The sequence below is a fragment of the Apis mellifera genome, linkage group LG3, assembly GCF_003254395.2.
Source record: "Apis mellifera strain DH4 linkage group LG3, Amel_HAv3.1, whole genome shotgun sequence".
NCBI lineage: Eukaryota > Metazoa > Arthropoda > Insecta > Hymenoptera > Apidae > Apis > Apis mellifera.
This window is the reverse complement of record NC_037640.1, coordinates 8,250,819-8,273,016: the sequence shown is the minus strand read 5'-3', so window position 1 is coordinate 8,273,016 and position 22,198 is coordinate 8,250,819. Positions and strand designations below refer to the sequence as shown.

The following is a 22,198-nucleotide window of genomic DNA, read 5'->3' as shown; positions in this document are numbered from 1 at the left end:
CTAACCTCGTTTATTTTACTGATGGCTTTATCAGATGTTTTACAATTTGATTGTTTCGTAGACAATGAGATTGCGCGAAATGCTACGAAGAATTTTGCTGGAATGCTAGGCAAAGCATTCGAACAATATAAAAGTAAGTATATATAATATGTTGTTTTCATATCGAATTTCATAATTGAATTTTTTTTATTTATATTTCTTTTTATTTATGAAAAATAATTATGAAAAATTATATTTACAAAATAAAAATTATTTAATATTGAATTTTTTACGTGTTATTATAATTAATAATATATATAAATTATTTTTTGTGGCTAAATTAGAAAAATTAAATTTTTTTAAAAATAAAATTTTTATGAAATAAAAATATATTTCAAAATTTTATTATTTATTGTTTTAAATATTATATCATTATTTTTTTAATATGAATAATTTTTGATAAATAAAATTTATAGTTAAATTACTTGATTTAAACATTAGACATCTTATATTTACAGAATTATGGAGTGAATATTTAAAACTACGAAAGCATTGTGAAGATGCTGATTTTAAAATTCCATTTCAATTGCTTGAATCAAATATTTATGATAATAAACCTGTGTAAGTTTTGGTTTTATTGTTGATTTATAATCCTAAAAAATTATATTATAAATGTTATTTTTTATATTTACTATTAATAAAATAATATATATAAATATATATATATATATATTTATTTTAATTTTTTATATTTTAGTACTGCACTTAATACAAGCAAAGTATCAGAAAATAAAAAAATATTTACATCTTTGTACAACAATGTTTATACCAATTCTAATTCTGATATTGATGCAAGTTTAAATGATAAATTTATTGACAAACAAATATCAGAAGAGAAATCATTGCAAAGTCCAATACTTATAAAGAAACGTTCTAAATCTAAAAAGACCAATATTACAGATAATAATTTTATTTTAGAAAATTTTGAGATAAATGAAACATATCCAAATATACCAATAAAAGAAAATATTTCTATATTAACAGTTGCAGGAAATAATTTTAGGGAAGATGCAATATTTGAGAAATCACAGAAAAATAAAATTTTAATTAATGAAAATAATGATGAGATAAAATGTACACCTAATAAAATATCACAAAAATTAAGAATTAATACATTATATAATGTAGATACCACATTATTACAAAATGGTAAAAAATTGAGACAGTCAAAACTTATGTTTCTTCCAGATACACAATCTATTAATACTGCAACTCATGAAAGTTCAAATATTTCAAAAATACATGCATTATCTATATCTAAAAAAGACATAGAAAAACTAGAAAATTATAATAAATCTATAGAAGAAGAAGTAATTCAAAATAGTCCCAAAAAACATACAGAGTTAAATTCAAAAATAAAATGTTTAAGATTGAAAAATAAAATTTCAAGTAAGAAAATAAATCAGTCTAGTTTCAATTTATTATCTGTACAAACATCTACACAATCAAAAATTAATGATAATATTTTAAATTCATCTTTTTTTCAAACAATTTCAGATATTAAATATTCTGAAAATAAAAATTTATCAACTCCAAAAAAAATTAGAAAATTAGAGATAGAAAAAAATATTACTCCAACAGAAAAAAGAAAATATCCAGAATCAATCAATCAAATGTTTGATAATTCTTCAATATATGATGAAACATTCTGTCTTTTAGGAGAAAAAATTAAACAAAAATCTTATGATAAAAATGAATTAAAAGAAAATAAATTTGAAAATAAAAATTCACCAGAATGTCCACGTATAAAGAAATGTCTTATGGATAGTTTTGATATGTAAGCATTATTTATATAAATTCAAAAAGTTTTGAAATATTTATGTTAAATTTAATATATTTTTTTTAAGAGTTCCTAATAAAAAAGAAAAACAAGAGAATAAATTATCAAAGAAAAGATCAGAAAGAGAAAAAATGATTGGTATTACTTGTTGGGAATGTGAAAAGGTAAGATATATAATTTAAATTTTTAATATAAAAAAAACAATATAAAGGATTAATTGAAGTAAAATATATGTATATTTGTAATATTGTATATATAAATGTATATATGTAAATATATATAGTGTTAAATATAATTTATTTCTCTTTATTGCTGCATATTAAAAATTGAACTGTAAGTTAATATTATTTATATGTAAAATAATATGTGAATTTAAATATAAAAATATATATATGTGTAATACAATTTAAATACTTTTTATTAAAAATCATTTTTCTTTAGTATTACACTAATCTTGGAATTTCTGAGGAAGAAATAAAAATGAGACAAAATAAATGTTCTCGACATAGAACTACATATAATGAAAGAATTAATACACCTGAAGGTAATTTAATATTTTATTTTATATTAATTGAAAAATAAAATATACTTAAATTTGATAAAATATATATATGTTAATGTTAATATGATAAATGTTAACATATTTTAGGTTTTTGGTGTCCTATATTTTCTGATACTACTTTTCAATCTACTTTCCAAGATTGAAGTAAAGCATGCTGGTATGCTTTTTTTTATTTATTATCTTATAAATATCTTACAAATAATTGTTTATTTTAAGTTATATGAATTTTAAAGAATAAAAACATAAATGTATAAATATGTAATATAAAGTTTATAATTCAAGAAGAAAAGTTCAAGAAGAATAAGAATATATACAACATATTATGATTTGAACATAGATTTGATTTATTATATTATAACACATATAGTATTACATTTTGAATAACATAGTATAGATTTATATATTATTTCATTTTATATAGACTCATTCCTTTGCATAAAAATATAGAATCTTTTATATGAATTTGTACTAAAAAAATGAAATTAATGAAACTTATCTTTTGTTAAACAAACTTTTATGTTGAGTTCACAATATATATTGTATTAATTTAATATGAAATGTAACCTATTATAATTAATATTTAAAAATTTTTTTGTAATTTGATATTTAAATTGTAGAATATTCAGATATAGAAGCAACATTAGAAAATAAAATTATTCTTATACTTTATATTATTTTGTTTAAAATTTTTTTTAATTTTATTCATTTGCGATATTTGATAAATGTATAGCTATTCATAAATTGTAATTTAGTAGAAAAATAAATTAATATAAAAATATAAAAAGAAAAATTGTTAATAATCGTACTGCACAATAAAAGGAAGAAATCTCAAATACAATCTATCTATCTTGGAGCTGGATCTATAGGATATAAATAATGTCGTTTTAAAGTAAGTATAACACTTCTACAATTTATCATATCAATACCATAATTTGTGCAAATATGTGTATATATATATATATATATTTTCTTCACATTATTTTCATAATATGATTATACATTTTATTCACAAAGTATATTCATAATAACATTTTCGCGTGATTCAAAATATTATGTTTATATTAAATTATCATATTTTAACTTTATATGATAAAACATTCTTAAAATTTTTCTTAGACGTTTTTATAATATTTTTTTCTTTTTAATAATGACAATACTTAATTATAAATTGAATATTGTGCAGCTCGATCATTTTTTTTTACATATAGAAAAGAGACTAATAAATGTGTAATGTTTTTTGTAATTTTTTATACATAAAACATTACATTTAATAATCTAATAAAATTTCATTTCACGGAAGCAACATTCATGGCCATCCATTTAAATCCATACTTTTTAGAACATGTAACAATAGTATAAAAATTCTGATTTCAATTTCTAATGTAGGGATCTCAATTCTTGCATTTTTAACATAAAAATTTAATTCAAGTTTTGTATATTTTCAATTAAAATTTTTATAGAGAAATCAATTTAAAAAAGCAGATACAAAAATTTAATTAAATATTAATAAAAAAAATTAATCATATGTAATATAATCAATGTGAGCACCAATATTATATACATTTGATAGAAGTGACTCTGAGATAGATAGAATTATATTAATTATCTCATAGTATTTTTTGATATCTTATTTAAAGCTATTGTAAAGCACATTAGAGTAGATTTGTTCATAAGAGGAAGCAACTTATTATTAATTCAATCAATTAAAATTTTTATAATATATATATTATAAATTCAACAATAAAATGAATTATAATATAAAGACTGAGCTACATAATAAAAGAGATAAATATTCATATTTATAATTTTATGATAATAAATGATATTGAAACTTGATAAAATTGTTCACTATAAAGATTATTTCAAAAGACAAGTTTACAAGAATAGTATAAATGATTCCATTATTAGTCGATATTTAGAATTCCATCAGTTGCATAGCTCAGTCTTTCGAGTCCATATACTTGTACTTGATTATCCAAGTAGGCCGTAGTCAAACGAGATGCATAATAAATTTTTCTTTAAAAATAATTATTTGATGATATAATTTATGTATATATATTTATCTTATATCAACTGAACAACAATATATAAATAAAATATTTAAAACTTAAAAAAATTTTCAAATTCGATATTTTTTACAACAAAATATAATCGAAATCTGTTAGAAGTTTGTAATAGATTTAAAATATATTCAAAACTATAGAAGAAAAAAATTATGAGAAACAAAAGATATAATTTTAGATTTTTAATACAATTACGATTAAAAATATTTGGTTATATTTGTCCGATGGATTATAATTAATTCTTTGCCTCTACTCGTCACAAGAAAAGTTTTTTTCAATTTGAATCAAATCTTACTGATGTTATTTTGTCGAAGAATTGTTTTCTGGAAGAGGAGATTTTTCTGTAAGAGGTACAGGTAAAGCCTTAAGAATTGCATGTACTTCTTCCGCTACTGCCATGAGAACGAATTTAAATTGTTGTTTTGTGGCAACCATATTAGGTCTTTGATCTCTTATGTGTTCTAATGTAGCTGCAATATCAATTTCTTTGGCTCCTTTCATCATACGATTTAAGACCATGTCGATTAAACAATAAGTTCCAGTACGCCCTGCGCCATCACTATAAAAATTATGTTTCTCATTATTCTTTAATATTATTCTATTAATATTACCAAATGATATTTTAATTATTTTTCAAAAGATAATAATGAAAGTTTTTTTATTATTCTTTAAAGATTACATTTCAAAAGATAAATATAATCTATTTTACCTGCAATGGACAACTATAGGACATGATCGACCTTTGTAAGATTTGTTAATTTTTCTAAAATTAAATAATAATAAATATTAAAATAATGTTACATTTCATGTATAAATTTAAATATTTTTTAAATTTATATTATAGAATGATAATTACCGGCGAAATTCAAGAAGTGCCTTGATAGAGTGCGGTATACCATTTTCGGGCCAAGATAAGAAATGGAATTGCGTTACAGTTCTTGTTTCGCCAGTACGTAGATTTTTTAAGTAAAAGGAACGGACTAAATAGTCATCACACCAAAAATGCTCGGATACAAGATGCACCTCGTAGATATGATACAATTCTGATCCTTCTTCAGGCCAATAACGATGACACATGGCGATACCCTCTTCGGTAAGTCTAGTTAACATTACGATTACGACACTGCCTTGTTCCCAAACTAGTTGCCAAAAATCAGCTGTTGTTTCTGGTAATGGTCCTTGTGTGGCAATATAAGCTGGATTTCGAGGATCATGATCCGTCTAAAGAATATCAGATTTGTTTGAAATAATATTTTTTTACTATTGATTCTATATTGATCAAGAAGCAAGTCACACGGCTTTCTTGAATAAATAGCAAACACATTTTCTATTTTTTAAGTTATTGTTCGTGTGATTTTTATGATTTTTTTATATTATGCAGAGATAATTTAAACTTCGCAACATAATCAAAACTTTATATTATTAAATTTTATATATATTAAAAGCTATTTTACTTGAATTAATATCTAAAGTATACAGTGTATATTTAATGTTTTTGTAAAATGAAATTTTATTATAATATGTAGATATAATTTATAGTTAAAATTTATAGTTAAAAATATAGTTAAAAATATAAATAAATTTATAGTTAAATTTTGAATGTAAAAATGATAAGAAAAATCTGTATAAACATTTTTATTATTATTATATTTTTATTGTTATACATAATAACATTTTTATTATTATATATATTTTTATTATATTGGTTTTTTAATTGCATTTAAATATTTATTTTCGTTTATTATCATTTCTTTATTTAAAATAGCAAGAATTAAAAATAACATTTAATAATAATATTATTAACATTAAGTATATTTAACAATTGTCTCTAAATTAACATTACAAATTGAATACAAAATTGATGAATATTTATATGAACTATTTCATTGCTTTTTATAGATTCATTTTTAAAATTATATCTACACGTATGATATCTTCAAATCATGCCTAAACTAATATTATTTATGATTTGAATATCTACTCGAAAGCATTGTTAAAAAAAGCACTGTGTTTGAAACTATACGTATAATAATAGATTTTTCATGCTTGTCGTGTGACTTACCGATTTCTATTTTCAGTTCCATTTTCAATGATTTTAAAATAAAAACCATATATATATATTATTTTATTCTGTACTTATATCCTTTTTAAGTTTTAAAAATCTTAAATCATAAATTTAAAAAAGAATACTTACGATCGTGGAGGCGTTAATATAATCGGAATTGTTGGTATTAGCAAGATCATTTAGAATCACCCTGGAATGATCGTAGGGAATTGCCGCGCCAGGACGATTACATTTCATATTTACTTCATTTTGCGCGATTTCCGTTGAAGAAGGATCTACCTCATATGCACATAATGCTGCCCATTCTTGATCTAATCGATCTTTATTTTTTAAGTGATCTTCCATATAGTTCTAGAAAAATATGAAATGAGATTTTGATTTTATCTTTATTATATATACACAAATATATATGTATCTTTTCTTTTATATTTTTTAAATATCTTTTTTTAATAAACTTAATTTTAATAATAAAATTAAAAATATAATTGATACATTTAGAAATATTTTATTTATCATACCAAAACCATTTGTCCAGTAGATATGTCCATGTTTGAAAGAGTTGGTTCCTCTCCCCAAGAGGATGTACTAGATCGATTCGATGGTAAATTATTGGATTCATTTTCGCGACTTAAACTAGTAATTCGCGGTGATTCTGGTTTATCTGTTGTTTGTTTAGCATGCATTCTTGCTCTACATAAGTCTTGATAATCCTTTGAAGCTTCTGGATCAGGTGTAGCCAATCCTGCCAATTTGGCTCGAAATTTAGCATGTCGACGAGCAATCATCAATGTAATTATTGCAGCTACACTGGCAGCACCAAATCCTGAAGCTAGTAATATTCCAAGCATAGTTGAATTCATCTCAGATTTCCTACTAACTTCCAGCGTTGCAGGTAGTTTTTTCTAAAAACAAAAGGTATATATACATTGATTTTTATTTTTATTTTTATTTTAAAATTATTTTGTCAAGATATTTGAATACATATTTAAATAGAGAATCATATATAATAAATTCTGTTTATAATGTGATTTTGTTTAAATAATAAATTTTAAATATAATGATGAATTTAAAATGAACCTTGTCACCTATGCCTGCACGAATCACATCGACTTCCAGAGTATCTTTCAACTTGCTACGTATATCATCTGAGAATATAATATAAATGATTAATTTTTATATTCAATTATTTTTACAATTTTGAATAAAAATAATTGTAAAAATAATTAATTCATAGATTAATTAACTACCTATTTTATTAACCACGTCAGTAGCACTATAATTTTGATTATTTTTTTCAACTTTAAATGTCACTTCTGTCCTACCAACTCGAATATCTTTTAAAGAATCAAATTTTAGTCCTAATAATTTTTCCACCTGCAAATTAAATATTTATTTGATCTTTTAAAGAAAATTTTTTAAAGAAAATATATATATTCATAAATTAGCAATTACTTCTTGTACAACATGTTTTGCTTCTATCCAAGCATGAAATGGTTGCTGAAATTCTATGTAAACATGATCTAGATCAATATTATTGTAGGATTTTGAACTGTTCGCTTGTTGTACATTTTCTATTTCCTTCTTTGGAGTTAATAATACATTATTCTAAAAAATGAATATTTTAAATAATAATATCATTTATATATTGTTTGTTTTATTTTTATATAAGATTACTACTTGCATCTTGTTCGGTTTCGATGAAAGGCCGATTTTCATTTTTTAAAACTGAAAATATGTTTGATGTCAATTTATATCAGAAAATTATAATGCAAAATTATGAATATCAAATAAAGTATAAAAGTAAATAATAATTAACAAAAAAATTATAAATATAAAATAATAAATACGATAAAATAGAAACAAGTAAAAATTTACTGATTGGAGTTGGAGTTTTAAACGCGTAATTATTTGTTGAAAATGGTGGTCCTGGTTTTTTAACATCCAAACGTTCCCGTCGTTTAAAACCAGCTAATTCACGTCTCCATAGAAGTTCGCTTAAATCATTTTCAAATAAATTATCGTAGGTATTCTCTAAAATTATAATAAATTGTAAAGTATATATCATATATATTAAAAATATGTAATAGCATCAAATATAGAATAATAATAAAATAGTATACCATCATTGCCAATGTTAGATTTATCATCAACAGATTGAACGAGTCCTCCTTCAGTATAAATACCATTTTTTATTGATGCACTATCCTTTTGAGGCAATTCTTCTACATCATTCACATCATCATAATCATCACTATCATAATTATCTTTGAAATTATCGTATCGTTTCACATTTTCTAAAAAAGACTCGTCTTTATTCGGAAGCTCAGTAAATTTTCTAGGTTTGTATTTTCTTGAAAATGTTTTCTCGTATTCAACATCAATATCTCCATCTTCATTATTCTTTTTATCAGAATAATCATCAGATTTATCATTCACCAGAAATTCTAATTTATCAGCAGTTAAACTATCCATGGAATTTGAATTTTTATTATCTGAAAGTTTCTTCTTCAACTCTTCCTTCTTTAAAGCATTTTTAAACGATTCCATCGCGTTATCATCGTAATCTCGTAAATTATATGGTTGCCGTCTGGTTCGATATAATCTTTCATCAAATCTATCAAAAGTTACTGGTCTTTTTGGCGAATTATTTTCATCATTCTCCTCTTCATAGTTTTCTTCATTTGTTAAAGAATCATATTCGTTGTAAAATTTTGGATTGTACCTTGAATTGTAGACTTGAGTATCTGTTTCTTTAAGTTGTTCCTTATATGGTAATTGAGAAAATTCATTATTGTAGTCACGGAAGTATTGATCTTGCGTACCAGGAGGATAGTAGAGCTCATTGGCAAATTGACTATTGAATTTGTCATTGTTAGGCATGAATTTTACTATGGCTATTGTAGGTATCTTAAAAAACAAAGTTAAATTTAAAAATTTTGATTATTGAAATAAAATAATTAATTAAATCAATATGTTTTGTGCTGTTTGAATCAATCAAAGTAATTTTTCATTCAAATGAAGTTTTTAAAAAAGAAGATTAAAATATAAAACTATCGTTTTTACCAAATACCTTTCAATTTGATTTTAAATTGAATAGAAATCTTATTTTATAATAAATTAATTTTCATATAACAATACAAAACATATTAAAAATGAACTATGATATTATGGTGAACTTACTTTGGCCTGATCAATTTCATTTTTATTTTCGAAACGTGTGCGTTGTTTTAAATGTTGACACAGCCGAAGATCATAGTTTTCTCTAAAAATAAATTGATAATATAATTTAGAATTATATATTGTATTATCATAAAATTTTCTACAATGTTAATCGTACCCGTGATGTAAATTATATAAGGACATTTGCATAATACATTGCGTGTAGGGATGAGACCATTTATATCCATCTACTTCCAACCTTTCTAATTGTAATCTTAATAGCTTTAATTCGTTCACATCAAAGTCATATCTAAAAAAAAAAAAAAAAAAACAGTTAATTTTAAATTAAATAATTTTGCTAATAAATTTTTATAAATTCAATATAATATAAATTTAATTTATATCTTTCATATTTTATCTTTTATATTGATAAACAGAAGTTTATATTGTATTTCTGTAAAATGAAGATTAAATAATCATTTTATAGTCAGACAATAAAAAGAAATTATTTTGTAAAAGATAAAATATCAATTATGTACTTTTTATAGCATTATAAATTATTTAAAATAGCAAGTACATAGTTATTTATTATAATAACATTTCCATATAAGAGAAAAATATTGAATACTTACTGATAATAGTTTTCTTCATTCAAATCAGAATATAATGGCAAACATCTACCAAATGCAAGATCTGGAATATTAAAAACAAAAAATCAAATTTTATTTTTATTATTCGTATCATTATTCGTATAATTATCGTATAAAACGAATATATATTTTCTTAAGTAATTAATAAATACCATTATAACATGTTTCCGTACGAGAATCACAAAGGCTTTTGCTGAACAGACACCCTGTAACAGAATCAGTAATACGTCAGAAGACTAATGAAATTTTAATCAACAATCTATTTTTAAAATAATTTTTTTTATTAAATAGTATAATTAGATATATTTTTTTCTAACGAATTTATTAATTATTGAATATATTAAATGTCTTATGATAATACAAATAAAATAATGTAGAATCATATCGTTATTATTTTCATTTATAATATATTAATATAAATGTTTATATCAATTGTACAGTCATATTTTATTTAAATCGCTAGATATTCCATAATTAGAATACTGAATATTTGCTACATGGTCAATCCTCGATAGGGGTTGAATAATCAAGCAAAAACTATTTGCCAATGTGCCACATCGAATATCAATATCTATAGTTTTATCTTGCTCTATTGAATATTCAATATTGAAACTTAATGTTAAAAAACTTTTGAACATTATAAATTTATATATTATTTCTATCGCGTGATATAAAATGTAACAAAATATATATATATATGTAACAAAAATCTAAATATTAATTTATATATAATAATAATTTATATATAAATTTTGAAAAGCTTTTAAAATTGCTCATAAACAGGGGAAAACATAACAATTTTCCTTTTTTGATAAAATTTCATTATTTGTTGACTTCTAAATTGATAACATTTCTCTTCGTTTTCGCTTTAGGATTAAATTTTTTAGTCAATGAAATGATTTTAGACTTTCTTACAATATTTTATATTTAAGTTATGAAAATATAAAATTATTTTAAAATATTATAACAAATACAAATTAATTATATTTAATAAATAAATAAAATAATATTTAGATTAATTAAAATAAATTTTGTATTAAACATTAATTATTTTAGATTAACAATATGTAAAATGTTAAAAGAAAAAAGTGTTAAGAATAATTAAATAAAAGTGAAAAAATTTTCGGGAAAATTATATAAGAATAATTAAATAAAAGTGAAAAAATTTTCGGAAAAAATAACGATAAAATGGGAAACGAGAGAACAAAAAAGAAAAAATAGAAGTAAAAAGCATTTGTGCGTGAAAAGGAATTCAGGGCAAACGAGAGAAACCGAGTTTGCAAAGGTGGTGGTTGCGTAGGATGTATAGCTCAATAATAGTGAAGAGTTCGTGGGCGAAAATCGAACATCATCTTTTTTCCATTTCTTTTTTCATTTTCTTTTTTTTTTCGACGTTTCAAATCCTATCCTGAAAAGAAATAATAAATTTTCAAGGTCACGATTAAATAAGATACAATGTGTTGATTATTCGCACATAAATAATCGATATAATAAATAAAAAAATATTGGATATGAGGATAAAAAATTGATGGCAACTGAAATTTGTTGAATATGGATAGAAAAAAAAAAGATATTGAAAAATTTAAATGAAAAAATCTTAACAATAATTTTTTTTAGATTTCAATTCAAGATAGATTTTTAAAAACTATATTTCCTTTTTCATTTTCTAACTTCTATTGTTTTCCCATGGAAGTTAAATAAAAAAAGGTTTTACAGGTTTCTTCTTTATAATCATTTTTTTATCAATAATCAAACAATTAATTATTTTTTATAAATTTTCTGAAATAACTTGATATTTATTTTATTATGTATCAATTTATAATTTTAGAAAATTTTTACATAAATAAATATTTATGTAAATTTAAAATTTAAAAATATGGATGGAAAATTCGAATATTTTTTTAGAAATATTTTATGAAGACTTTTTTACTCTATTTTATTCAAAAAAATTTACAAAGTATAAATATAATATTTTTTCTTTTTAATAAAATATTAAAAATAATTTCTATAATAATTGTAATATATTATAATAAGATATAATATGTCCTAATTTTTCAAATAAAATTTACTATTTTTCTATTTTTTTCAAAAATTATTCATCAATCAATAAATACATTTTATACATATAATATTTTTATTTAAAATATTACAAGAGATTTTAAAATGAATTTTGTACTAAAACAAATGTATAAAGAAAAATCAAAATGAAAAAAGAAACAAAAAGAATTTTAATTTTAATTTAACAAAAATTAAAAAAAGAATTTTAAAAAAAAATTAAAAAAAAAATTAATGATAGTGAACTATTAAACGTCCGAAAATTAAAAATTTTATTTATTTCTTTTTTTATTTATTTATTTTAACAACTTCTTAATTTGTTAAAGTATCTTTATTCATTTTTTTTATAATATAAAAAGAAGAAAATCTGTCTATATAATATAATAAAAAAGATTATAATGATATAATATTATGATGATATTTTTATTATAATATTATATTTTTTACGATTAAAATATTCATTAAGAATATTTTATGAGAAAATATTTTATTTAGTTTCTATTCTCGAAGTATTCAAAGATATATCTTCTTCAGTTATTCAATTTCTAAAAAAAATATATTATGATTGGCAAAATAATCATAAATTTCTACTCACCAACATCACCATCACCCAGAATTATATGATGGAGAATGAAGAGCACCAACAGCTCTGGACCTCCACGCCACCACCGTTTACGGCCCATAAATGTTCCTATAATTAAAATAATAAATAAAATAAAATAAAATAAAATAAAATAAAGATATATTCAATTTAGAAAAAGTATTTTTTTTTTTAAATAAAGAAAATAAATATTTCATTTAATTTCAATTTTATAACACATCTTTATTTTTCTTGGATAGAAGGATAAAAGAGCAATTAGGTGAAAAAATAAATACCATAATACGATAATTGTGAAAAATTGTTTCCGTAAAATTCATAATTCACTCAATAATACAATTATTTTTATTAAACTTGCTTGTCATTGATACTTGTTATAATTAATAAAGAAATATTCTTAATGGAATGAAGAGAAAAGAAAAAGATGGACAGAAAGATTGCATTTATTATTTATAATTATATTTTATAATATAATTATAATACATATAATAATATAATAATAATAATATAATAAATATAATATAATAATAATATATAATAATTATGCATTAAACATTAATTGATTGTGTTTATATTATATATTATATTTGTAAATTTTTATTATTTATATTTTTTTCAATATGTTTCATTTATTTTTAAGAATCTAATTATTATTTTAATATAATTTTGATCATTCCAAGCAATTTTGAACCGTATCAAATTTAAAAATAGATTTTAAGTAGATAAAATAAAAAAATAGAATTTATATAAAATTTATAAAAAGATTCTTCTCTTTTATAATTTATATATATATATATATATATATATATATATATATATATATATATACATATATATATATTTAATAATCATCAATTATATAACTAACATTTATAAATAAAATAGCAGAAAATATTTATATTAAAATTGTTTTAAAATGTATAGAATATTCAATATATATTCATATCCAAAATTTCAATGTCTCAATTAAAAATGTTTAATATATCATGTACAATATATATCACATCATAGAAAAATACAAGCTGTGATATTTGAACCATGATATTTAATATAGAATAACTTGTTGAAATAATCTATTTATCTGCATGAAACTATATTGTCAAATACAATAAACTTATAATAAAATAATAAATATAATAAAATAAAATTTTATTAAAAATCTTGCAAAAATTAATTATTTAAATAACGAACTAATAAATACTGTATGGTTTTCCAAAAGGTGCGGTATATTTTTGCATAACGACATAAACATTTAAATTTACACAATCACATCTCTATAATCAAACGACACCGAAACAAGACAAAATAAATTACTACATCTATCGAAAAACAGCTTACAACAATTTATGGAATTTAATCTTCATTCGATGATTTGATGAAGCAATCGAAAAATTTTTCGATATGTACTCTAAGTAATTACTCCAATATAATTTTAATTATAAGCATTATAATCCATAATAATTTTAATTATTAAGCAATCAAATAAAAACAATTGTTATTTTTTTTCAACGAACATTATCTTTCACTCCATCAATATCTTTTATTTATTATCTAAGTTTAAAATAAAGAAGTCAATATCTAATTACATATTTAAATATTCTATCTTTAATTTCCGTGTTTTCTTTAATTTTCTATACAAATGGCATTTTGTATCGATCATGTCTCTATTTAGTTATATATTAGAAGCATCAGGTTGTAGTCATGTTCCCTCCCCTCTTTTCCAGTCTCTTCCTTATTCCTATGAATCTATATGGCGCTTCTAGCGGCAAAAAAATGTGTCTCTTTGTTGGCTTACCTGGGCGTGACACTTGGTTGTTTTATCTTCTCAATTTTAATACATTCTAGAGTTAAAATTCTTCAGTCTTTGTAAAATGTATCACGTGTTTCAAAACAAGAAAAAAGAAATACAATTGCTCATTCAACACCAGATTATTGTTTCTTTAGATCATTTCTTCTTCTGCATGTCTTGTATCGCAGAGTACCACAGACTGAATATTCTTCCACGAAGAACGAGCAAGCAGGGCATGCGTTGACCACGGAATCGATTGCAAAGCGCACATGCCGGCTGCCAAGCGACCAAGAATGTGAATAGTGATCGGACCAATATCCTCGTGATCTGGACTTTGAAAACGAGAGATAGATATTTCTTAAAAAAAGAAATTATTATGATTAGAATTATAACATACATATTTATATATTTGCAATATAATGAAAAATAGATTTGAATTAAATTTATTCACAATATAAAAATGATATATCAAAATATATATATATAAAAACAAAATTTATTTCGATAATTTAAATATAAAATCATTCCCATCACTAGAAAATAATGAGAAAACAAACAAAAAAAAAAAAAAGAAATAATATCATTTATAATAATAAAGAAATAAAACTCTCATAAAACTCATAAAACTACAATAATAAAGAAAAGAAACTCTCGATTACAAGAGACAATTTTTTGCATCGTTAATCAATATTGTTGCATATTCTATCTTGAATAATTCAAGAAATTTCGATTTAAAAAAATTTTTTCTTCAGATAATATAAAATTTCGAATTATGTGAAATATATTTTATGAGTTAATAAATATCTGCATATTTTTCATTTTATTTTTTTTATATAGTCATTGAGCAGCTATTTATGAACTACGTTTATTTTTTGAAATAATGGAACTGAGTTTCTTCTACTGACTCTGTGCTGAAATTAAATAAATAAATAATGATCAGATAAAAATATTGATAAGATATTTAAAGTTATAAAGATATTTAATTAAATGTAAAAAAATTTTAATATAAATCATTAATTATATCTGAATAATAAACGATTTATTAATAACTTTCTATAATTATTTTATTTTATATATATATTAAATTTAATATAATTTTAATTTAATAAATTTATTAAGAATTACTTATTTTTGTTTTTATTATTAATATTTATTATTATATTTTAATAATGATTATAAAATAATTATTATATGTAAGAAATTAAGAAATTATTATTTTTAATATATATATATATATTATTATGTATTATTAATATATATATATATATATTATTTTTAATATAATGTTTAATATAACAATAATTTTTAATATCAAAGAAATATTAATCTTAAAACTATATAAAAATTGAACTATATAAGAAATGTACTACACAACTACATAAGAATTGAATGTAATGAATTAGATAATAAGAATGGATTTTTATAATTTTATCAAAATATCGATTTGAAACACTTGTTGCAGAGAATTTAAGTCTGAAAATAATAAGTTTTATCATTTTTCATAGAAAAACAAAGACAAAACAGAATAAATAGTAGAATAATTTGTGATATATCAGACAATTTATTATATATAATGTTTCAATATTTAATTTTTTCCATTAATCGAATATATATTGATTTCTTAAAAAATATATTACACATATTATTTTATTATTAAATAAAATAAATATTTATTTATTTATGAATAAAATAAAATTATAAATGATAAGTATTATTAATAAATGATAAGTAAATAACATAAAAATTTGATTTAATTAATTATAAAATATTATTAACTTTATTTCCAATTTATATTTGTTATTTTTTAATTTGAAATTAATAAATAATATAATTATATCTGATTAACATAAAACTCAAAAATCATAATTAAATTTTATTTGTTATAAACTATTATTACAAGAATAAAATAATTATAATAAATAATTTAATAAAATAACTTTAAATAAGTTATAAATAAATTTGTTAGTAATTTTATTAATTTTTATAGTTTATAAATTTTTTTGGAAATATTTTAGAATATTACCACAAATTTTTAATTTGTTTTTCTTAAAAAATTTTCTATACTCTTTTCATTGACAAGTCAAATTTTCTTTCCTTTAAATCTCATTTTTGTTATCAAATACCTCTTATTATTATTAAACATTGCATCATATATATATATATACTATACCATGTTTCTTCGTTTTAGAAAAAAACATTATAAAATTGAGAATGTAATATTTATATTTTTAAAAATAAAGATACATTGTAATTTTAAAAAAGAAATATTGAAAATATTCAATTAATATATCGTCTTGTGCTCGCATTCTTGATCCTCTTGCAAGTATAAATAAAATCAAATAATAGGAGAAAGAAAAATATAGTATAAAAATTAGTGAACGCCATCTTCAGAGCGCCAAAAATGAAATACACAAAGAAAACAAATAGTAGCAAAAAAGATAAAAGATAGAGTAAAAATTAACCATTAACGCCATCTCTCGAATATCAGACATTTCTTCAAAGACAAAATAAAATAGAATAAAAATTAAGTATCAACGCCATCTCTTGAATGCTTTCAAAAAAATAATTTTTAAAATTAGATATTTTTGGTATTTAAGAAATACATTCTGACAATTCTTTCTTTATTCTTTTTTCTATTATTTATCTTTGCTTATATCATACTTTATCTTTTTTTATAATTTTATTTTACTTTATTTATGACATTCTAGAAATGTATTGATTTTTACGTTTTTTCTATATTTTATGTTTTCGTTTTTTTATGTTTCCTATTATTTACTTTTTTTATTTATATTTATTCTGCAAAATTGATCAAACAAAAGATAAATATTATAATCAAAAGCTAGCGAAAAAAATAAAAATAAGAAATTATAACTTCTATATGATTTTAATAATGTAAAATTAAAATGTTTTCTATCAAATTTTTTAAAATCATTGATAATATTGCATAAATATTAACATTTAATATTGTATTTAATATTGTATATTAGCAAATATATAAATAAAATTAGTTTTAACAGCATTATATTTAAATCAATTTTTATAAAAAAATTTCACAGATTGATTTTTTTTATTGCATTGTAATAAAATATAATTTTTAATTCATAAGTTAAATTCTTATATTCTTATCTGTTTTTATTATAACAAATAATATGAACATAATATATATAATGTGTAGAAATATTTATAAAAAAATATATCAAAAAAATTATTTTTAAAACCTGTTAATTTCAATAACTTTTTATATTTTTATACTTTGTAATTAAATTGAATGTTTCTCATTTTTAAATCATAAAGGATTAAATATGTTAAACACTATAATTTTTTACACAATCGATATTTCAGAATATAGGATCACAAATCTTGTAACTTACCTAATCACAGGCCTTATTTATATCTTTTATATCACAGTTTAAATATGAAAATTTCTTATATCTATGTTTAATTTGTGTATTTAAATATTCGTGAAGCAAAATATACGAAACCAAACTCAACATAAAAAATTTAATATTTCGATAATATAAAAAATGATTATCGATAGTAAAATATCGATTGTATAAATCTATTTGTAAGCATATTGAATAATCGATTAATGTGCCGATAAAACCTTGTTTAAAATGTAATATACACGTGTACTTTTCTTAATTCTTAATTTATATAAAAACAAAAAACAAATAGTACAGAAATTGCAATGGATAATATAAATGTGAATAAAAGTGTTCCACAAGTACAAATAAGATTTCTTACTAAACAAAAACAGTATGTATTTATTTGAATTATATTTTGTGAACTAAAGAGGTTACTTTATTTTATTACATGGATATAATATTATCTATATAATATATATAATTTGTAAGTTTTATTATAAAAATAATTTTAATATATATAATATATAAATTTTTCAATTTTTAGATATGCAGTTCCAGATTTTCCTCTATCAGTTCATACATCTATTGTATCAAATGAATTAAATACTCTTATAAATGAACTTTTGAAGGGTACTATATGATTCATTTCTATATATATATATTAATTATTATTAAATTAAATTTATTTAAAATGTTTATTTTAATTTTAGAATCAAGTAATATAAAAAATGAAATAGAATTTGATTTTTTGGTGTGTTCACAATTTTTACGTACTTCGTTGATTGAACATATAACAGAAAAAAATATTTCTACAGAGGATGTAATAAGTATTGAATATGTTGAAAAGTATCCACCACCCGAACCTCAAGATTGTCTTATACATGATGATTGGGTATCTGCTATTGCTGTTTGTGAGAAATGGTTACTTTTTTTATTTATTTAACAATAAGATGTTAAAAATTATTTTCCATTAAAAGATATTTTAATAGGATTCTAACAGGCTGTTATGATAATACATTACATATATGGACATGTAAAGGAAAACATCATTTGGTAATTCCTGGACATACTTCACCAATTAAAGCAGTTGCATGGATATCCTTGACTAATGATACAGCTAGTTTTGTTAGGTATAAAATTTTAAAAATAAAATAAGCATTTTCAAATAATTCTTATATTAATTTATTATTTATAGTGCATCCCAAGATCAAACAGCTATAATATGGGATTGGAATATTATGGAAAATTCAGTAGACTGTATTCATGTATGCAGAGGACATGAACGTGGACTAGAAGCTGTTAATATTAATTATGACAAGACAATAATGGCAACTGGAGCATGGGATACAATGCTTAAAATCTGGTCTACAGGTACTTGTGTATTAAAAAGAAAATAAATAATTCATAAAATAATATTTCATTTATGCTTCTAGCTAATCAAGATGAAAATGAAGATGGTGAATCTACTTCAAAGAGATTAAAATCAGAACATGGAAAAACAAGGGTAAATAAAAATAAATGAACATAAATAAAATGTTTTTAAATAAAAAATAATTATTATAATTATTATTATTATTGTTGTTGTTGTTGTTATTATTATTATTATTATTATTTATTATTTATTATTATACCATAAAGATACCTAAAAGAACAATGAAAGGTCACAAAGAAGCTATTAGTGGTGTAGTATGGTCAGATAAAATAGAAATTATAACATCTTCATGGGATCATACAATAAAAATATGGGATTCAGAATTAGGAGGAATTAAACATGAATTGACTGGAAATAAAAGTTTCTTTGATCTTGATTATTCTCCATTAAGCCACACTATTATAACAGCATCAGCCGATAGGCATATCAGATTATATGATCCAAGATCTACAGGTTTTAAAATCGTTTTTCAAATTGTATTCATTGCAAGTTACAATGAGATTATACATATATTTTTTTTTTTAGAGGGATCATTGGTAAAAGCAATATTTACTTCTCATACACAATGGGTACAATCTATAAGATGGTCACCTGTACATGAAAATCTTTTTATTTCAGGAGCATATGATAATGATATGAAACTGTGGGACACTAGAAGGTTTAATAATCATTAATTTTATAATATTAATTTATGAAATTATGTAAAGATATAAATATTTCCTTTTTAAAAAAAAATTCTATTTTTTTTTTTACAGTCCCAAAGCACCATTATTTGATCTTTCTGGACATGAAGATAAAATATTATGTTGTAATTGGTCAAATCCTAAATTCATGGTATCTGGAGGTGCAGACAACACCGTAAGAATATTTAAATCGAAACATACTGTTCATTAATAACAAATTATTTTATACCTTTTACATATAATAGAGAAATGAAATTTTCTGTATAGCAAATTTTTAAGGATAAGTTTTTTTTACAATTTTCATATTTATTATACTCTAAATCAAGCATTGTAATCATTTAAATTAAATAGAAAATTTAATGTTTTACTGTTGTGAAACATTGAATCATAAAATTATTGTATTCATTGTAAAATAATCAAAAGAATTAAAAATTTTAATTGCAATAACATAATTTGAAATAAATTATATAAATACAAATTAAGATGATAAAGAAATTACAAATATTTTCATATAAATAAATACATTTATAAAATTAGAAAGACAAAAAGAATATTGTATGGCCTAAGAAAAAGCTCTTGGCATCAAATCAAAATTCGTATTGTTTTTATTTCAATAAGTTTTTTTACGTCGTGTTGCTTCTTTTTAATGTTACCCTTGTATTTTACATTATTATAAAACCATCACTTAATTGACAAAAGAGATCTAGTAATCATTCTTATACATTGCCATCACTTCGATTTAAATTTTTTTCTTCGCGTTTTTTTTTTTTTTTTTTTTTTTTTTTTTTTTTTTTTTTTTTAAGAATTTTGAATTATCTTCATTGCGCATAAATTAAGAGCATTTACTCAAAATAGTACAAATCGCATCAGCGTGTAAAATATTAAATGCATTAAGAAAAAATATTTTTCATTACCAAAAATCGAACATAGCATATTAATTTTTTATAATCTTATTACTTCGCAGAAAACAATTCTATTATCGATTAATAGAGGCGGACGCTGAATGTTTTATTACAGAATTAATTAGGATAATGTGGGGGGCTTATTGTTTTAATATTACTTACAAAGGATAAATGTTGTTTAATCTATTGCACATGCTATTACTACAAATTAATAAGTATAATTTCATTAACTAAAATTTAATTGAGAAGAACATAGTATTTGTTTTTTTCTTAATCTTTTCTACTTTTTATTTTTTTTAATTTGTTAAGTTCACTCTTTCAGTTCTGGAAAATATCAAAAAACGGTCTCACGATTTTATCATTTTATCATTTTCAACATTGAAAAAGGCATATACAATAGTTGTTACTTGATTCGATAGAAGGCATATATTTTTTTAGTGTTGGAATATGTGTAAATACAGTCACTGCTTTTGTACGAGAGTAAGTTTATTTTACAGACTTTACATTTCGTTTATTCGTTCGCAAAAATGATCGTTCACGCTTTAACACAAAGGAAAAAAAACGAAAATTAATGTGTATATTTCTATTAAAAATTCAATGAAAGAGAAGTATAATGAAAAAAGGATAGAAGAAAAATAATATTTATAAAATTTGGGGATTCACTCTTTATTGAAGACTATTCACAATTGTCCTGCTATTAAAGAAAACTTAGGAAAGGAAAAGAAAATGATTCGAATAAATCCCCAAAACAGATCGTTTATTGATCAAAAATAAGGGATGATAATAATTAAGAATTTGATTCTTTCACTTTGAATATACCAAACCATACTTGTAAGTAACTCTAAAAACTGTTCGGTGCACGCTCTACATACAAAGTGTAAGAAGTGTGTGACATTTAGAGCGTGCACACGCAGTGTGCAGTTTACAGTAACAGTGTATTTCTGCAGTCTGTGTCGTGTCATAGGCAGATGGTTTTTTTAAAGTACGCATTATAAATTATGCATACAACCTACACACCACACACTCGTTTCGCACTTTCTCTCTCTCTCTCTCTCT

General features: G+C 21.3%; 4 protein-coding genes across 6 annotated transcripts; 3 read left to right on the top strand and 1 right to left on the bottom strand.

The window, feature by feature from the left end:
- Positions 1–21: 21 nt before the first annotated feature.
- Positions 22–1,450, top strand: LOC113218639. The gene is made up of 4 exons (XM_026439643.1): positions 22–133; positions 456–567; positions 737–1,362; positions 1,446–1,450. Exons 1-4 carry the CDS (start codon positions 22–24, stop codon positions 1,448–1,450), a joined length of 855 nt encoding a protein of 284 aa, XP_026295428.1.
- Positions 1,451–1,554: 104 nt separating this feature from the next.
- LOC725037 (DNA endonuclease RBBP8-like) lies at positions 1,555–3,428 on the top strand. Its single transcript, XM_016911259.2, has 4 exons — positions 1,555–1,816; positions 1,887–1,983; positions 2,261–2,363; positions 2,469–3,428. Exons 1-4 carry the CDS (start codon positions 1,653–1,655, stop codon positions 2,522–2,524), a joined length of 420 nt encoding a protein of 139 aa, XP_016766748.2. The 5' UTR covers positions 1,555–1,652; the 3' UTR covers positions 2,525–3,428.
- A 1,266-nt stretch (positions 3,429–4,694) lies between these two features.
- Positions 4,695–15,083, bottom strand: LOC551375 (receptor-type tyrosine-protein phosphatase N2). Of its 2 annotated transcripts, XM_006563956.3 has the most exons (18): positions 14,767–15,083; positions 12,969–13,064; positions 10,471–10,524; positions 10,301–10,361; positions 9,847–9,978; positions 9,690–9,771; positions 8,630–9,416; positions 8,385–8,540; positions 8,191–8,234; positions 7,962–8,114; positions 7,757–7,883; positions 7,587–7,654; positions 7,028–7,411; positions 6,639–6,860; positions 6,507–6,512; positions 5,301–5,665; positions 5,154–5,207; positions 4,695–5,003 (listed from the first exon to the last, which is right to left on the bottom strand). In XM_006563956.3, the coding sequence occupies exons 2-18, from the start codon at positions 13,054–13,056 to the stop codon at positions 4,745–4,747; spliced, it is 3,042 nt and encodes a 1,013-aa protein (XP_006564019.2). In that variant the 5' UTR covers positions 13,057–13,064; positions 14,767–15,083; the 3' UTR covers positions 4,695–4,744. The 2 variants fall into 2 exon arrangements, with proteins under 2 accessions (XP_006564019.2, XP_006564020.2); XM_006563957.3 differs by lacking the exon at positions 6,507–6,512 and having other exon boundaries at positions 14,767–15,080.
- A 3,126-nt stretch (positions 15,084–18,209) lies between these two features.
- On the top strand, positions 18,210–22,198 carry LOC413404 (ribosome biogenesis protein WDR12 homolog). 2 transcript variants are annotated; one of them, XM_006563955.3, is made up of 10 exons: positions 18,210–18,516; positions 18,670–18,755; positions 18,836–19,046; positions 19,115–19,255; positions 19,321–19,496; positions 19,559–19,629; positions 19,764–20,010; positions 20,083–20,093; positions 20,176–20,215; positions 20,313–22,198. In XM_006563955.3, the coding sequence occupies exons 1-9, from the start codon at positions 18,449–18,451 to the stop codon at positions 20,194–20,196; spliced, it is 1,032 nt and encodes a 343-aa protein (XP_006564018.2). In that variant the 5' UTR covers positions 18,210–18,448; the 3' UTR covers positions 20,197–20,215; positions 20,313–22,198. The 2 variants fall into 2 exon arrangements, with proteins under 2 accessions (XP_006564018.2, XP_396848.4); XM_396848.7 differs by having other exon boundaries at positions 20,083–20,215; positions 20,313–20,504.

Coding starts and splice junctions, on each gene's coding strand:
- LOC413404 (XM_396848.7), top strand. CDS start 18,449: ATGGATAATATAAATGTGAATAAAAGTGTTCCACAAGTACAAATAAGA. Junction 19,256..19,320: donor GATACAGCTAGTTTTGTTAG/GTATAAAATTTT, acceptor TATTATTTATAG/TGCATCCCAAGATCAAACAG. Junction 19,630..19,763: donor CAGAACATGGAAAAACAAGG/GTAAATAAAAAT, acceptor TATACCATAAAG/ATACCTAAAAGAACAATGAA.
- LOC113218639 (XM_026439643.1), top strand. CDS start 22: ATGGCTTTATCAGATGTTTTACAATTTGATTGTTTCGTAGACAATGAG. Junction 134..455: donor AGCATTCGAACAATATAAAA/GTAAGTATATAT, acceptor TAAAATTTATAG/TTAAATTACTTGATTTAAAC. Junction 568..736: donor TTTAAAATTCCATTTCAATT/GCTTGAATCAAA, acceptor TTTATATTTTAG/TACTGCACTTAATACAAGCA.
- LOC551375 (XM_006563956.3), bottom strand. CDS start 13,056: ATGGGCCGTAAACGGTGGTGGCGTGGAGGTCCAGAGCTGTTGGTGCTC. Junction 8,115..8,190: donor TCATCGAAACCGAACAAGAT/GCAAGTAGTAAT, acceptor TTCATTTTTTAG/AATAATGTATTATTAACTCC. Junction 6,861..7,027: donor CTACTGGACAAATGGTTTTG/GTATGATAAATA, acceptor ATATTTTTCTAG/AACTATATGGAAGATCACTT.
- LOC725037 (XM_016911259.2), top strand. CDS start 1,653: ATGTTTGATAATTCTTCAATATATGATGAAACATTCTGTCTTTTAGGA. Junction 1,984..2,260: donor CTTGTTGGGAATGTGAAAAG/GTAAGATATATA, acceptor ATTTTTCTTTAG/TATTACACTAATCTTGGAAT. Junction 2,364..2,468: donor AAGAATTAATACACCTGAAG/GTAATTTAATAT, acceptor AACATATTTTAG/GTTTTTGGTGTCCTATATTT.